This window comes from Drosophila kikkawai, chromosome 2L, assembly GCF_030179895.1.
Source record: "Drosophila kikkawai strain 14028-0561.14 chromosome 2L, DkikHiC1v2, whole genome shotgun sequence".
Lineage (NCBI taxonomy): Eukaryota > Metazoa > Arthropoda > Insecta > Diptera > Drosophilidae > Drosophila > Drosophila kikkawai.
In genome coordinates, this window is record NC_091728.1 from 15,695,779 (window position 1) to 15,714,062 (window position 18,284).

Sequence of the window (18,284 nt, forward strand, 5' to 3'; positions counted from 1 at the left end):
CCTTGTTTATGGTTGTAATAATGGAATAATGCGGTGATTAATTGGCTTTTACTAGTACATGCAAATAGCATTCTTTTTTTTTAAGAAGTTTCTAATACTTGCGTAATTCCGATAGAGAATTTTGGAAAGTCTACTGGTGAGTGTGCTAAAACGGAATTACATATCTCTCTTCTGATCCTCTATTGAGCACATTTAAAATACTTTACGTTAGGGTTTTCGTTAGCTAGAAAATGCTTTTAGATACTACTACAAAGAGGTGTAGATTTCGTGGAGTGAAGAAGTTTTGATGCTTTTCCGAGGATATTTACAAATTCTAGTTGGGTTTTTGTGACTCGGTTAATACAATTTTATTTACAACTATTGAAATTGTGATGAGATTTGTTGTGTTTTCTAAGAATTGGAAACACTTTTTAGTAGATTTTTGCAATCCAAAACATCGGAAAGATCTCTTTATTTACCAGCTCTATGTTTATGATCTCTGTTCTCTTGATTATTTCAAGAGACCATCGTGTTGGGTGTGTTTGTCTTTGTGTTTAAAATTCCATTTTGTCAGGCTTTACTGTTATTTCTGTTATCCTTTTTCCTTTTTGTGTTTGTACTTGCTAACTGCGCATACAAGATCCTTCCTCCTCCACGTTTTTGGCAGTGAACCTGAGCTTTCATCTTTGTCTGGTGATCGCACACATTTTACTTACAAACTTTGTCTCTCTGTTCATTTTTTTTTTTAACAATTGCTACATGACAATCTCGGGGTTTATATAGTTTAGTTTTAGGTGATTAAATGAAGCACACACAGTTTGAAAAAAAAACAACCAGAAAGTCACTAGGGAGAGGCACAAATCTCTCCCTACAAAAAAATGGAGCTAACTACACAAGAATTTGCATTCCATTTTCCATTCAAACGTAGCCGTATCATCGTGTGTGTTTGTGTTTTATTATTATTAAAAAGTATCATCACAAAATTGATGAAGTATATTAATGCTTTCTCGATATTATACCATAAGCTTAGGGCTAACGTGTTCGGGGTAGCTTAAATTAGGTTTAACTTCAAATTAGTCGAGCTAACAACTAAAGTCCTTGGAAAAAAAAACTCAACATAGGTAGGAGGATAAAGGTTAAAGACTTGCGAACTAAACTCTTTGTGTTCCAAGCTAAACTTAATTCTCTAGTTATTATTATGTATATTGTTTATCGGCATATTATATGTAGCTGAATGATCAATGATCTCTTGTATGATGAGGACAGGGGGCAGCTGGGCATTTACAGCGTTTTTGCGCGGTCCAGGAGATCGCTGATGAACTTGGATATGTCCGATTGCGGGCGTTTGCAGACTGACAATAATCTCTGGAAAGGTGGATTAAATGTTATGCATTATTACAAAATATTTATCAATATTTATTATGAACTCACTATAAGATGAGATCTCCTTATGTCATCTGTGTCCATATCCAGTATCTCATCAATGTCCACATCAATGGCCTCGCTCTGTTGTTAATTAGTTTGTTTAAAAATTAAGTAATATATTCTGAAGAGTACATGATAAAATAATACTCACTGGTGGATCGAACAGCTTCTGCAGCTCATCGTACAGCCACATCTCCACGGCCAGACGCTTGCGGATGAGGCTCATCTGGTGTGATCCATACTTGGCCGTGAGGAACTTCTCTCGTCGCTCCTTGACCTCGGCACCCTTCTCATTGAAGTTGACCCGCAGGTTCGTTCGGTTGGGCGAACGCTCACAGTCGTTCATCTGTTCCAGGCCGCACTGCATCGTTGATTGAACTTTAATTTGCGCGAGCTTTCCTGCCTTTAATTAATTGGCGTGGCCTGCAATTGAGGAAAAACAGTTGGGGAAATTGAGACACAAGTGAGCTGGATTGGCCAGAGTATTGTGTAATTAAATTAAATTAAATTAAACTTTAACCGCATGTAACGGTGTGAGTTAGCTACAAAGACCGAACTTTCCCAATGTGCGCGTCACCCGCACTCATTTCTCCAGCTTCAAGACCCGTTTCTTAGCCCTGGAGGCCTACTCCAATCCCGCATCCGTGACTCACCGGCCCTCCTTTCTGAGCTCTGAATCATACATTCCATTATGTGTATGTATATAAATTATATGTGTATAGTTTATCTATGTCCAGGAATAACGACGACATGCAAGCCACACACCGAACAGCAATAATTGCTCACGTGTCACTCATCCTAATCCTATCGCCGCCTCTATCTCTCAACTACGCTATATACCATACTGTACTATATATATATATATATATATTGCTTGTGTGCGGACATTTGCCGCGTTTAACAGTTAATTAAATTAATGTGTAATGGATGCCAGTCGGATTTCTGATTTGTGATTTCTGACATTTGGCTTTTGTCCCATTTCGGTTGCGGGAAATCAGTTTTGACATACGAGCTTTGTATGCTGTGAGTGTGTACTTTTTGTAATTAGGTAACTGAGGGTTTAGTAAAGGTCAATGAAACAGGGAAACTTTTTGAGGGATTTGTTGTTAACCAAATACTATCAAGAAGGCTCATGAAATATATATTTTACAGGAGAAATTAGGTTTTAGACTTTATTAAGCTATTTGTTGGGATATTTTGTAGTTATCTCTTATTTATATTTATGTTTTATACTTCTTTTTTTTAAAATATATCATATTTTATATACATTTTATGCTTAAGAAATTTAAAAAAGAAAATAATCAAAGAAACCTAAAAGGTAATATAATCTCCACTTTGAGAGACTCTCACATTTTTCCTAAAACACTGAATCCCAAATATTGACTCTACATATTATTTATAAACATATTCCAATCCGAGTGACACTTTTTGGCATTTTTCCCCCAACCAAAATAAAAAAGGAAGACAGAAAACAAAGGTTAGCCTAGCCTCCTTCCCCAATTCAAATGTCAATAGCAACAGGGGCCGTGGTGCCAGGTACCAAGAGAAGGAGACCGTTAACACCTGTCCGCCCCACAGTGAGTTCCCAGCCCCAAACACACACCACACACATACACACACACAGGCTGTATCCTTGATCTAGTAACACACGGAACCCCGAATTCTGAACCTTGAATTTTCCAATTTTGCCCCGAAAAAAGTTAACAAACTCGATTCACTCTCGTTCTCGGTATGCACTAAAACGAAATTGAATTGCAAATACCTCCGGCATTCGTCGAGTATTGAAATAGTTTTCGTTATAAATTGTTTTTTGTGTTTTTTTCCTGATATTTTTTTTTCCATTTCGAAATCTTGCAGGCCATGTGGCAAGCGGCAAGCAACTACTGCAACCACAGCACACATTAAGGCACTCTCGGCGGAGAGTTTTCCGCATTCGCGGCTAAAAATACAACAAAAACAATGCCCATAATTTTCACACAACAACTGAATTTTCTAGCCCGTGCGAAATCTGATACCAGATTTTTACTCAAGAGCCATAAGCAATTATGAAACCGGCGTTTAACTTGTCACTTGCATGTCGGCCCCGAAGAACTGGAGCCCCGAGAGATTTTTAATATGAGCGGCGGAGCCTCTCCGTCTCCGGGGGGAAGTTGGGTCTGGGGTTCTATTTCCAAAGCAGTCTCTGCTCTTTTCCGAGGGCTTTGGCCCGGAAATTACCCTAAACGAAGTTAATTGTGTGGATCCGTTTGGCCTACTACTAACATTCAACTGGCTACTGGCTGCGGGGGACAGCACTCCTACGGGCATGGTGATGGCTTTGAGACATGAGATACCATTTATGGAGACCGAAGATGTCGAGGAAAAGTGTGTGAAACAGAGAGGTTGACAGCGAATAGAGGGACGTTCATAATAAATATAAACGATCTGAAAATTAATACCTAAACCATTTATTCTATATTTATTTATTTCGATTTACAAATATTTTGATAAATTATAAAGAGAGTGTTTTATAAATATTTCTTTTAAATTAATTTACCCTCAAGTTAGAGTAACACCAGCGTTATAAGAAAATGTACAAAAAAATTTCCCCACGTTTGTTTATGAAATTGTTTTCGTTAAGCCAACGGTAATTGTGGGATCTAATGAATTATGTTGCCTCAACAAGAAAGTTATCTAAGGAATTTCCACACAGATTTTCCCAAACGACAAGAAAAATAGAAAGAAAAACAAGAAAAACGAGAGCAAAAACTATTTGACCGTAGATTGCAGGGAGAGGGTGGCAAATTATACCTTTATATTGCCAGCTGCTTGCCACATCTAACGTTGCAACTTTGCATAAATATCATGTTGAAATGCCTACGGCAATGCGGCAACAACATGCAACATGTTGCATGTGCAACGGCCGAAGGTAAATGCGAATAGGCTTGTGTACCCCCTATTCAGCCTACGCCCCATACGAGCCAGAGGGCAGCGTTGCAGAACACCTTCCGGTATCAAGGCAGAATATTTCTCATCATACGATGCACAGAAAATTTAAATAATAATTACAATAGATGAGCTTATTGCTAAATCTGATTTATTTATATATTCTAAATTCGAAAAATTCGACCCTTCAACTTTCTAAAAATTATCTGACGTTATTTTCCTCTGTGTTCCTAAGACCCCACAGAAATTACAAACAATTTGGCTTAACTATCCTTCACCTTTCGATTTTGTGAAAGGAAATTAGTGCGACGGTGTGGTCAGAAGGAACAACCATTAGATGGATACGGATTGGCCTGCATGCAATTGCAATTTTCGGAATAGTTCCATGCATTTCAAATGGAACCGATGCCGGACAAAGAAGGCTCCCATCAATTTATAGCCCCAGTTCAAATTAAAAATGTAAATTGACATTTCCCCCCTGCAATTGCACCTGCACATATATCTCTTCTACTGCCGAGAATGAAATGTCAACCGTAAATATTTCAGTGAGGACATGGAATGAAAACCCAGCTTGATTGCCCTTCTCCTTGTATCTCTCTCTCCAGAGTTCAAATTGATTCATTGAACTCAATTTGGGGGCCAAAAAATCATTTATCCATTAGATGCGGCTAATCAGATTTTGTTGTGTTACAAAAATTCAATTAATAAACGTAAATTTGATGAGCCATAAAACGAAAAAATCAAGTCAGAGGCGCTGAGAACGAGAGCAGGCTGAACACAAAGGCCTAATTTGCTTCACCTTCAGCTCAGCCAAAGCCAAAAAAACAAATTGATTTTTAAAGACCCTGCCTCGTGGTACATTTATGGATAAATGCAAATCGAATGTGTCGCAATTGCCACAGATTGGGGCTCTCCAAAATGGGGAATATCGTTTTTGGATCGACGCCAAATGCTGAGTGCGGAAAGTTCATGTTAATTTTCAAGGTAATTATAGCTTAATTATACATTTTATGTTGTGCTGCCACTCGCCCTATATGGCTATTGCTATAAAACACTTTGTCAAGCACTTAAAACTTATTTGAAAAATTAAAAATGTTTTTTGAACGATTGCCAAAAAGATGAGAAATGTTTTGGCAAAACTCTTGAAATACTCTTGCCTCGTAATTCTCTCAATTTTATGACAAATATATGTATTTATTGATATATTCTTAAACTGGGCTAATGATGATTTCGATTTCTATTTCTATTTCTATTTTTTGGGGCACTAAAATTCTCCTTATTTACATTCAAGAGAGAAAGATGTCCAAGAATAAATAATATCAAAACTAAAACCGAAAAATCAAGTTCATCAGAGCCCAGCCTAGGCATGGCATTAACCTATATCGGTAGAAAGGTGGGATCAGCTTTTGAACATTTCTGAAAAGTCTTCCATTCAAGCCGAAAATTTTCCCAAGCTTAGAGGGGAAAAGTGAAATGTGACGCTTTTATGCTAAAAAGCCTTAAAAATAAGGCCTACAAAGGGCCAGCGTTTGTTTATGCAAATGCTTTATGATTCGCGGCCCGTGAAATCCCCCCGAAAAAAGCCAAAAAGCCGTATTGGAAATCTTTCGGGGACCCAGAAACGACTGGAAACCAGTTTAGGAAAGAAACTTAGGCCAAATATTTCATTGATGAGGGCGAGATCGGAGCTCTCGGTATCAGCTCTTTGGTCTGCCCCTATCAATTTACGTTGTAAGTATATTAAATATATTGTTTATTAATCACGTTATTCAACCCTGCTAAGCTTATCAGCCAGACAAAAACATCGAGGGCCCGGGTCTACAATAAATTGTTATTTGAATTGCTGCCTCATTTAAATAAGCCGACGAGGCATTACATAAGCCAGCTGTCCATGATTCATGCACTTGAAAATCGAAACGAAATATATAATTAATATACATTTTAGAGAGAACTTAGCACCTAGTCTTTGATTGATTGAAGGGGATGGATGAGGTCCCAGCCCCCTTTTAGACACGCGTCGGACATTGATAGCTCGTTAATTCGTCAAGAATTCGTATTGTTAGGCAGATTTCTAAAAATTAGGCAGCTGAAAAACTCTAAAGAATCTAGAAAATTACCTGAAAGGGCTATTAATCAAAAGCAGGTAAAAGATTTCATAGAAATATCACACATACAAGACGCAGCTGGCTTTGATAATTAAAATAAATCGGTTAATTAAAGCTAACAATTGTGCAGCCATAAAAATATTTCCAGTTATAAATTTGCCAAGAACATAAGCCAAAGCTGACAAGTATCTGTTCAGACACTAATTGAATTTGCTGAAAAAAGAAAAATGCTTTTTTGCGTAATTCAGTCTAGAAAACCAATGAATACAATGCTTGACTAGCAGTTCAATTGGAAAGACAAACGAAAAAATTGTTGAAAAATTTCCAGAGTTAAATTAAAAGCAGATACACAGATACAGATACAAATACCGATACCGAAACAGAAGTTGTTGACGCGTAAAAAAGTGCTGGCCAAGTTGGAGGGCACACTCTCGGGTTCCCGGATTGAGCAATCAGAGTTTGCTGGCTCGGGAGTTATGTTCGGTGACTCACAAGGGGAGAGGTAAACTTTTTCTTGCTTGTAATATTCAAAAGTTAATTTGGCTTATTGTTTATTCATTTTGGTCAGCCCCTTTTCAGGTTTTTTTTCTTCGCTCTTTGCCAAAAAACGAAACAAAAAAAAAAAATGACCAAATAAATTGTTATGAGGGGCTACCTTATGGATAAATAATTACAAGTGAAAACACCTACGATATTTGCCCATTAGGTAGGCTCCAGCTGCGGGGTCGTTGACCCCTAAGCAGGGCGACTTTGAGCCTCATCTCATATTCTCTGGTCAGTTGCCAAAACGGAATTGTCATGGAAAAATGATACACAGCATTTATTTTAGTCGGGGCAAAAAAGTTTTCCAGCATAAATTACCATTACCTTTGGCAAATGTTTGCGCAAAGTATATACATATATATTCGCAGTATTCCAAGTCCTCGCGTAAAGTCAGTTGGAGGTCTACTTGACATGGTTTCCGAGGCGGAAAAAATCAAATAAAAATACAATGGCCTAAACTGTTATTTGCTGGCTAATATATTGTTTACGCAATGTTTTTTTCGTTCTTGGCCGACTCTCCCCATTGCAGAGAGATTGCGTCACGGCGACTCTGAGGAAAGTCTTCGGTTCGGGAGGTGAGAAATCTCGGTGAATAATAGTCGCAAGTGCCATTTATAAATAGATGCCATTTCTCAGGCAGATTGACCGACATTTCGCGAGCAGAAATATGTATATTGTGGAAATATATTTAAGATCTATATAAGAGACAAATGACAAATCGCATGCATTGTAGCTTATAGCTTTTAATAGCTCCTAAAATATTATTATTTATAGAAGACGACTCATTTTTATGGCAGCAGATAAGAAAATATATATTTATGGATTAGTTTGGTTCGGGAAAACTAAATGAAATGCAGGAAATTGATTTTTAATGAAAATGTGAACCCCATTTAGCCAGTTGAATGATTCACAGAATAATATTGAGCAGATAAAAACAAGTAGAGAAAACCATTAATTATTTCTGAAACTTTCCATGAAATTTCAAAAAAAGTCCCTTTTACAGCCTCAGAATGAATAAAAGAAAAAATATACAAATTAAACAAGAACTGCCAACAAATGTTTATTATTTTTAATTACTAAATATTTGCAGTAATTAAATTCTGATTTATGTTTCTTCCAACTGGAAAAACATTAAACTAATCCTAAGAAAATAAGTACGGATAATAAATAATTTCCTGGTATTGCTTAAAACAAAAACCTCAAAACCCCACACATCCGCTATGTACAAAAAGTTTCGAGAAAATTCAGGGAAAACCCAATCGCTTATCTGTTTGCTCCCGCTAACAGGCATTTGTGTATATGTATCTTTCGATTTCCTGTTGATGTTAGAGGGTAAATCACCCAAATGTTTACCCCATGGATGCGGCTTCAAAGGGACTGGGACCGAGACTGGTTTTTAATATCATAATGCCCCTCTTCGGGAGCTCCTCCGCTTCGCTGTTATCAGGAGCTACCGAACTCCCAGACAACGCAGAAATCGATAATGTAAGCACACCGCTCGCATTTCAAAGTCACAAAGGCCAAGGGAAATGTGGCGGCCGATGGGTGTGGGGTGTGTGTGTGTGATGTGTGTTGTGGAGGTGTGTGGGGGCAGTGCACTGAAAGCAGAGCCAAAAGAGCAATCAACAAATATGTGTACTTGCATATTTACGTCTGACTGCGTGTCAATACAAAAAAATGTCTATAAATAACAAAGGCAAATAAGTGATAAATCGAGCGATAGAAAGCGGGGTGTAACGTGGTGAGGAGGAGGTCGAAAATCATGAGAATCACACGACTAATGTACATATGTACATCACATATTTATTTATGATTGCCTGGGCGTTATACATAGAACGGTAATGTTAATGGAAGCAAGTTCTCGGGCAGTGCCAAAGTCATAAAATCATCAGGCGCACAAAACTTCATATTGCTCTAGCGTGGCTGCACTGCAAGAAAAGGTTTTTAAGGAAAGTTTTTGTATATAATTTTTCCAGGAAAAATATTTTATTATTTACATATTTTGTGTTATTTTAAAGGCTTTCCAAGACTTCATATTTATTCAGTTAAGCTTTGAATTATTTATAGCTATAAGAATTTAGCTTGTACTATTTTTTCCAGTGCAAACTAGTGCGTTTTTCTGGGCAACTAGCACACACTATCGCCGAGATCCATAAAAGATGCAACGAACTGCGAACATTGGCACAATGGACGCCCTCTATCAACACACACACTGGGTATGAACGCTTCTATATATAATTGTGTTTACAAGTGCTGTTTTATAGCTGCAATCACATTACACATACGCCCTGTCGGCCCTGTCCATTGCCAGCTGTCGGCGGCAGTGGGTTAGAGTTCAATGAATCCATCATTTTACCATGTTCTGCATATCTCCACGGTTTTTATTTATTTTCTAGAGGAGTGATAGAACTGCAGTCAGACTAGAGACTATCTTTCATGGCTGTAACTTATAATTTATGTAACTGCATTATTTATGTATTTATTTGCTCATTAAATAGTGTTTCATGTTTGCTCGCCTCAGAACAACAATTTCTAATTAAAATCACAATCAATATAAGCGGGTATTAGTCGATTTTATATATATTTCCTCTTTCACATGTCATTTAAATGGCTTTTAAAATCACTGGCAGTTTTCCCAGTCAAAGGCACACAATCATTTATCATTATTTGTATGAATTAGCCATAAATCATTTAAATTGTTCGAAATGCAGTTCATTCAATTGAACACTCCCAGTGTGTGTGTCTATCGGTGATGTATCTTTTTATCTTTCATGCTTTATTTTCACCTTTGGCTGCCGTTACTTTTTAATTTTTGAACGAGCTTTTAATACATTTCCGTTGCGAGATATAATTCGGTGTATCTGCAGATAGCATTTATGCCAAACACGTAGATGTCTGGAGAGACAAAACAAAGAGAAAAAACCCAAAGAATACAACGTAAAATTGCTTATTAATCTTTTTGACGAAATCAACCGAAAGCAGCGACATTTGAGAAGTTACGTTTCAATTTTTTCCACCGAATTCGTTTACGCCACAACGAGATACAAAGATACAGAGGTACATAGATACGTTGTTTGTTATTCTTTTGGGGTTATTTTTAGCCGGACCCCAGGATGTTTGCAAATGTTCAGTTTCGGTTTTAATTTATGGCCGTTTGGCATTAAAACACACAGCATTTGCTTGGGTTCAAGTTCGTCCGGTGATGGAAACTCTTGTGGCGACCTTCGCCGGCAAGAAGACAAAGCGCCGCTAATCCCCCATCTGAGCCAGCTGAGAGCCCGGCTCGGGCGGTAAAGTTAGTAAATAAGCAGGCAGGCACAACAAGTATCTCAAAATTGATTTTCTGCAGGAGAATGTCTCGAGTCATGGCTAAACAATGGAACTAAAGACTGAACGACCCGGCCGATTCGTGCGTAATGAGTCAAAGATACATTTGCCTATCGGTATCGCTAACTGTATCTGTATCTGTATCTCAGCCATTGCACCCTGTATCTGTATCGATTGAGGAAAGGCGAGAAAAAAGCAAAATATGTAAACATGTCAGAATCAAGCGTCGTCGTGTGTCCAATACTCAATGTATCTTGTGTCTGTATCTCGCGGCGTGTTGTTTGTTTTTGCTGGCTCGGCACAGTGATTAGACACAGGCGGCCGCAGAAATGTTATGACTGCGAATAAAACCAGGTTACAAAACGCAGCAGACACAACATAAAGGAAATTACGAGTCCGACACACATCGAATGCTGTTGCTGCTGCTGCTGTTGCTCTTGGTTTTTATGCTGCGAAAATGCGGGTTTAACTCGTATATATAATGTATCCGCAGACACCAGCAAGACGCGTTGCAATAGCATCCCATAATAAAAGTGCTGTGGGCTGTGCTGCGACGTCTGCGATTGATAAAAAGTCAATTAAACTGAATTACATTCTCACACACTCCAAGAAAGTTGGGTTTGTTATGGAACAAAGGAAAGGATTTTCATTCAACAAACAGTTTGAAAAAAGCTTAGGGAAGAATCTTGGAAAAAGATTAAATTATAAGCTAGGTTTTAAGTAATATTTAATTACAATTTGCGTGTTGATTAGCTGTAATATTTCCTATAACAAAAAAAAAACATTTTCTATTGTATTTACTTCAGAATAAGAAATATATTTAACTTAAAAACTTATTAAAATAGAATTGTGATTGTATATTTGTTTTTAATTATTATTATAAATTAAGAAAAGAAATCTGTTAAAAAAGAAATTCCTTGTACATCTCCCAAATTTAAATTTTTAAATGTTTTCCCATTTATATCCTCTGAAACCCACTTATTATCTCACTTTTTTTTTAAGCTTATATCTACCTAAAGTGTTTATCACCTTGAAATGTAAATACCTCTGCTTAAATATTGACTCCTCTCATATTACTTGCCACCAAATTGACACAATTTCCTGGCTTTTTCCCTGTGTAACTAGCTCTTGTTAATGCTAATGTTTGCCAACTAATTTGGACGCTCAGACTGGCTGACTGACTGACAGACAACTTCTGTGTTTGATTTGCTGGCTAGCACGAGATCTTCGTCTGGACGAATGCTAATCGCAATTCAAGCGCGTCTCGCTGGCTGTGTTCTAACCCAAAACCTACCCCCTGCCAGTACCACCCACTTCCATATCCACTCCATGCCAGCAATCCCCTGCTCCCCCTGGTCAGTGGAAGCGTGAAGCGCAGTTGCGTTTTCGTTACGTTCCGCTGGATGCGTGGCAAGTAGCGCCGAGGCAGCGACCACCCTTCGCTGCCAATAAAAGAGTTTCATATATACTTATATGAAGTTGTAAAATAGGCGAAATACTCGCACAGATAATAATAAAAACGCAAACGAGGCAGCAGCAGCAACCACTGCATAAAATTCCACAGCTCGACACGCACACCCAGAGCCGCCCGTTGCTGCTGCAGGTTTTCTGCTTCTGCTTCTATGCCGCAATGTCTGCGGCTGGAAGTGGTAGCCCGGTAATCGAAATGGGAATGGTTATGGGTATATGGGATAGTGGCAGGAGCAGGACGGACAGGCTCTAGTAACGAAACTGGCACTGGGACTGGGACTGGACAGGTGGCTGCCACGGGCACGCTCCTCCTGGAGGCTTGACCAGCTGAAGCCAATCGACCCGATCGACGGGTATGTGAGCACTTGGAGAAAAATAAGTAAAGAATCAGAAAAATTTACTTAAAATTGAAAAAAGGTCTCCCTTTCCACAAATGGAATCGTAAATCAAACCTACTATATCTAAATCTTTCAAAATAAATAAAGAAAAAATCTGATTAATTAAATTCGAGATTATACGACATTCATTTTTTTAATTTTAAACCAATTATAATATTTGTTTTTACATTTTTTATCTCAGTGCAAAGGCACAAAAAAACCAGCAAAGACCAAAACTATTTTCCGGTTCTTGCCACCAATGAAAGTTCTGTCTGGAAAACAGCATTTTCTTGCATATTCCTTTTTACAAAGATACAAGGTAATTTGCAAAATGACAGGACATTAATTGAAAACCGATAAAATAAATAGTGAACTAGATTTAGTAAATTCTCTAGATAATTTCTGCAATTTATTTGTGGCTAAGGAAGTGCCTTTAAACTGATGGTTCATTGATAAACATTCAAAGTCAGGTGTTTTTTACAGCTGCTAGTAAAAGTTAATGTTTGAGATACGATAAGAAGTTATTAATGATTGTCCAAGTGCATAGTTTATAGCCCTGTTGCACTGACTCATTTACCTTGTAAATTAAAGAATGTGAATGGGGTTTTTTGTCAATTAAAAAAGATTCATTGGCTTGTATAAATGACTGAGTTTCAGCTCGAAAGTCTCTCCAATTAACAAAGAAATCAATATTTAGGAATATTAGAATTCTTTTTCTTTAATATATATATATATATATATATATATATATATCTTTAATATATATTTTTTTTAACACTTTATTTATTATTTTTTGAAGGTTATTTTATACCTCTTTCTTATTAACTAGTTTACTTATATAATATTTAAAACCACCAAATCTGTATGCACTTAATATTCTGTCAATTTTCGATGACATAAATTTAAAAAGACACTAATTAGAGGTATCTTTCCTGGAAAATCATGAATCTAAAAGCTTTTTTCTTTAACATCTTTAGCATTTGCCTTTCGGAAAATCTTTCTTAATTTCTTAATATTTAAATAACATTTACTTTTGGCAGATTTCCAGCGACGAAATCAAACTTTTTTTAGCGGTAAGTATTTGGCTTAATTGCTCTGTTCCTAGTTCTCGACTGCAAAAATTTCACTTGCCGAGATTTTTAATTTATTTTTCTTATTTTGAGGTGGCTGGTGCCGCTTTAGGATTTTCCACTTTTCCGCTGCTGCTACTGCTGCTGCGACTTTCTGCTCAATGAGATTTTCATTTGCACGAGAGCACAATGAGGGCGAAAAACACTCACACACACACGACGACAACGACGACGTCGACGCTCGAGCGGTTTGTTTAACTGTTTGTTTATCAGGCAGCGGCCGAAACGATTCGCCGGAGTTAGGGGCCAAGAATTATAATTTTTCTATACTGAGCTGAACTGGAGCCAAGCACGCGCAGCCGGTGAGCACCAATGTAAGACTGAATCCGCAGACGGAAAAGTATCTGGCGGATACACACAACGCCGGCAAGAGCTTAACAGAGCTCTGTTCTCTCGCTGTAAATGCTCGGGCTGTGTGTTGATGTGCCCGCTGATTTGTGGAGAACTGGGGTGCGATTAATGATCAGCCTCAGCAGCTGACCAGACCAATATGTCGAGCTTCGGTGATTCCAGTTGGCTACCTGTGCGCACCTTCACCATATATTTCCTACATCTATTCCTCATCGCGAGATAGGCCCAAGCTGCGATCTGTAAATTTATTGACTTGCCATTCGGCTTTGGCCGTCGTAAAATTCTATTTATAGTGCCCAAGCTACCTTCTTTCAGATCCGTATCGATCCTAGCTGGAACTCGTGGAGTCACGCCCCAATCGAAATTGATTTTAGGGTCTTTTTCTACATTTAATTAAATTATCAAAGCTATAGAAAAAGAGCTTGTGACTGAAAATATTTTAAGAGAAATAACAATATAACATTTTAAGTATATACAATATTTCAAAGAAACTCTAAACTGAATGGATATTTGGACTAGATGATGAGAATACTATTTTGTTTAATAGTTAATCATATAAATTGTAATAATTTTAAGGGAATTTTCTTAAAAATAAAATACACATATAAAAATTTTTGTTCCCGAAATTATTTTTTGAATGCATTCCCCAAAAGGTAGGCTATGTTGTGGTTAATGATTATTATATTATACTACCTATGTATTTATGGAATATTCGTTCAAATATTGCGATTGTAGGAAGATAAAAATGTCTAAAATTAAATAGATATTTTACATACCCTAACAGAGTGTTCACTGTACACCGGCGGCGACAAATGTCACGCTGCTGAGCACTGACAGCCGCTGAGCTTAGAATCGCCGACTGCAACGGGGGCAGGGAAAAAGAGAGAGGCAGGGGGGCGGAAGAAAGCAGAAGCAGCGGCATGCCAAACTGGTCAGAATTTACAGTTGAAGCGGAGCGGAAAGGAGTTGCATGGAAAGCGGGGATAAAAAGAGAAAGATAGAGAGAAACAACAGAGCGGATGTGATGCACAGCAGCCATTACACTATGGGCCAAGCGACCTCTGTTTGTGGAATTAATTAATAGCTTAATAAAAGTAAGTAAAATGATTAGTTACTATTTTTTAATCAACTATTTTTTTAATTTAATGGGTTTAGTCATTTTTTGTTTCAGAGAAAGCGCTCAAAAGTGCACTTATATACTCTCAGAATATAACAAGAATTTAATATCCAAAAATACCGAATTCTAAAGGTAAAGAGAGCTGGACTCACTGGATACACTTAGGGTGGCACTACAAACATATATGTATAACTATATTACAAACAATTATAAATGGGACAGCATCATAAAAGTTGAACTTCCATAAGTATATTTAATGTTTTTTGCAATTAAACTCGCTTCTCGGCTAATAAATACTTATTTTAAAAAATGTGTTTTAGCCAGAAAAAGAAGTGGCTGGCCCCATAGTCTGTCTATTGACCATAAACTTGAAAAGCTAACAGAGGCCAGCTAACAGTGGGCGAGAGCAACATAGCTTTTAGGTAGACAGTTAGACTGTTAGAAGACTGCTCGAAGGCTGTTAAGAAACTGCCAATTATGCGCGGACTTAACAAAATGTGACAGACGTCACTCAAGCGGCCAAGAAGCGAGCACAAAGCATTTAAGAAAATCAATAAATAAATATTTGAGGAGCGGATGTTAAGCCTGATGTCTCAAGTCTTAATTGCACTCGCTCACTCTGAGACTTTTTGACAACGAAAGGCAATAAGATATTTATGTCCCTGGTGGCTGCTCCTTCTTTGCTCTTCCCTTTTCTTTATTTTAAATATTAAAGTTAACCGCTGTAGGAGTTGCATAAGATACAACACGAGCCTGGCCAACTCTGCGTATGCTTAATTTGGGGAGTCCTTAAATATTCGATTGGGCCAAGGGAAAGAGCCCACCTTTGACCCTCTGCAGGAGCGGCTTTGTTTCTGGCCAAATCGTTGAACTCAAGTTCAAGAGTTCATCTCGTGGCAGCATCTGCCTTTTGCCTTCTTAGCCATGTTTATGGCCCCTTGTTGCGCATTTATTGTGTGGTTAAGCCAGTCTACGCCGTCTCCGTCGTCGTCCAGAACAAAAATAACAAAAATTGGCACTCGAGGGTTCCTTGACGTCTCCGGGATGAGAGATTCGCCTTTATGCTCTCCATTAATTCCATTCGGCCACCCTGGCTGGCTGTCTGTCTAACTCCCTGTCTCCTCACAAAAGCGAAAATTGGTTTAATAGTCGCGTCGTCGTTCGTTGTCTGAGCATTTGAAAGTATTTTCTTTATTTTTCTTTATTTTTTTTAGCATATAATTAATGATTAGTTGGGTCAGTTCATCAAGTCCATGGCGTTTTCAGGGGCTTGGCTTTACGCATCATTATTTTCCCCGTTCATTACCTCTTTTATGTTTGTGGTAAGATCGTTAAAGAAGTGTGAGGGAAGTGTGTTTAGAGCTTAATGACTCAAAACTTATATAGAAAAAATACCTTTTATTTAGAGCTATAAATAGAAATTTTAATCAAGTCTTCTGTAACATTTTATATCTCCCATTTACTCACGTAGATACCATTACATTTAAAATATTTTATTTCTATTATAAGAGGTGATTTCATTTTCTCAAGAAGTCTATTCTTTATATTTTTATTTCTTTGGCCAACATGCCCCTCAAGATTCTTGTTTTTCTTTCACACATCTCGCTGTTATGTGGAACGGTTAATCCAAGGTCTTTTTTAAGCTCTATTATGTAAACGAGCCAAGCAAGCATTTTATTTTTCTTTTATTTAATGTCACAAGCTAAATAAAATAATCTATTGCTGCTTTAATTAAAGTTACTTTGGCCCCACCAAGTCGTAAGCCATATTTATGTTGAGCTAAAAGGGCAGTAGCTTAGATTTTCTTGTTTTCAGGGGGTTTTTGTTTTAAAAGTGTATATTTTATTAAGTTCAAATATATGCAATTATATAATAAAAATATGCATGAACTGTAAGATCCCCCTTAGCCCCGACCCTGGCCCCACCACAGCTCGTATATCTTGCTAGCCAAGTTTGCTGTTCTGCTTTGGTAGAAACTACATAGCCAAGAGATTCATTCACTCATTCATTCATTCCGAACGCTGCTTGTTGAGCTTTTGTGTGTCTAAATGAGAAGGAATTTAAACACAGAATTAAGCTGGGAAGAAGTAACAAATTTTCTAGTGAAAAAAAATCTAAAACACGTTTTATCACCCGGCAAGGCCGCACAAAATTTGAGCCACCAGACGAACTCCAGGTCGCAGCACCACCTGGCAACTGATGAAGACGCGTCTTGTGCGCCCTGTCAGTCATTCCCCCCTTGAAAAGCTGCCCCTCTATACACAGAAATAAAATGCAGATGGAAAATTGAGGATTATAATAATATCTTAGAGTTTTTGGAACTATTTTTCTATTTTAGTAGAATTACTATAATTCATTAGTTTTATTTTTGTAGACTACAAAGTTTATTAAATACTTTTACATTAAACACAACTCTTATACATTTTAATAGCAAAAAGTATATATTTGTGATATTTTAAATTCGAAGAAGTTTGTCAATTAAGATACTCCTCACTGTAAATTATTTATTCTTTCGTCACACTAAATTTAATATAATTTTTTTGCTTTCTATTCATCTCATTGAGGTCTCCCTTCTTTGTGGTTCGTCTGGCGAAATTTCCATTTCGTTAAATGCAGAGAATTTACGAGCTTTCTGGCTGCACGTGCACCACATGTCCTTTCCGTCCGAAATGCTTTACGAGTCTTTGCCGTCGTCCTTTTGCCGGCGGGTGCTGGTTTGGGGGAATTTTCTAAATTTTTCTTTCTGTCCCCGACTTGAATGTTATTGAACTTTGGCGTCTCGACGTCTGTGACAGAAGCGAATAAGTTTTTTGGATAACGCAAATAAATTTTAAGCAGTCCCCGAGGACTCTGGCCGAAATAACTAAACAGAAATATACAAATTCAAGGAATATATATACATACACACTACAACTATGGTAAAGCTAGTGCATTTGTGTCAATAACCCTTATTAGGGGAAAAGCACAAAACTCCCACAAGTCATGCAAAGCTCATGCAATTTTCTCGGAAAATGGTCGACAACGACATTCTGCAAATTCCTTTTGGCAGACACAAGTTTTTCGTTGAAAGAAACTAAAGTTCCATCGATAATTGCTTAAAAAGTGTTGCAATTAGAGGGAGTGAAACCCCTTCTTCTAATGGTTTTTGTTGTGCTGCTAAAAATAAATGCAAATCACCTTTTAGTTGGATGTTATCACCAGGAAAAACATCTAACCAAAACCCTTTCTGTCCCACATGCCACGCCCTCGTCGCCACCAGGAACCCCCTTTGTCCTTCATTAAAAGCATTAACATTGCCAGTGGGGGAGAAAAAAATAGCAAAAACTGAACTAAAGATGCAATTTAAACGATGCTGTTGGGATGCCCACTTAGTTTAAGGCCTTGCGAGGAGTGGCTAGGGCTGAGGACTATGAATTTGAATTAAGTATTATATACTATATTTTTTTTTTTTATTTATTAATAATAGTGGTTTGTATTTGTATATAAAAATATTTCAACCTAGTTAATGTTTTCTTTGGTTTGACTTTAAGATCCA

General features: G+C 37.5%; 1 protein-coding gene across 3 annotated transcripts; it reads right to left on the reverse strand.

Annotated features, from left to right (window-relative positions):
- Positions 1–635: 635 nt before the first annotated feature.
- On the reverse strand, positions 636–13,595 carry LOC108077064 (protein phosphatase 1 regulatory subunit 14B). 3 transcript variants are annotated; one of them, XM_070289186.1, is made up of 4 exons: positions 13,432–13,595; positions 1,556–1,827; positions 1,411–1,485; positions 636–1,344 (listed from the first exon to the last, which is right to left on the reverse strand). In XM_070289186.1, the coding sequence occupies exons 2-4, from the start codon at positions 1,769–1,771 to the stop codon at positions 1,261–1,263; spliced, it is 375 nt and encodes a 124-aa protein (XP_070145287.1). In that variant the 5' UTR covers positions 1,772–1,827; positions 13,432–13,595; the 3' UTR covers positions 636–1,260. The 3 variants fall into 3 exon arrangements, with proteins under 3 accessions (XP_070145287.1, XP_017025718.1, XP_070145286.1); XM_017170229.3 differs by having other exon boundaries at positions 13,183–13,594; XM_070289185.1 differs by lacking the exon at positions 13,432–13,595 and adding an exon at positions 2,058–2,188.
- Between the last annotated feature and the right edge of the window lie 4,689 nt (positions 13,596–18,284).

What these genes read in the sequence shown, in the direction of transcription:
- LOC108077064 (XM_070289186.1), bottom strand. Translation starts at nt 1,771, where the DNA reads ATGCAGTGCGGCCTGGAACAGATGAACGACTGTGAGCGTTCGCCCAAC. An exon ending in AGAAGCTGTTCGATCCACCA is followed by an intron (nt 1,486 to 1,555) that starts GTGAGTATTATT and finishes AATTAACAACAG; the next exon opens with AGCGAGGCCATTGATGTGGA. An exon ending in TAAGGAGATCTCATCTTATA is followed by an intron (nt 1,345 to 1,410) that starts GTGAGTTCATAA and finishes CCACCTTTCCAG; the next exon opens with AGATTATTGTCAGTCTGCAA.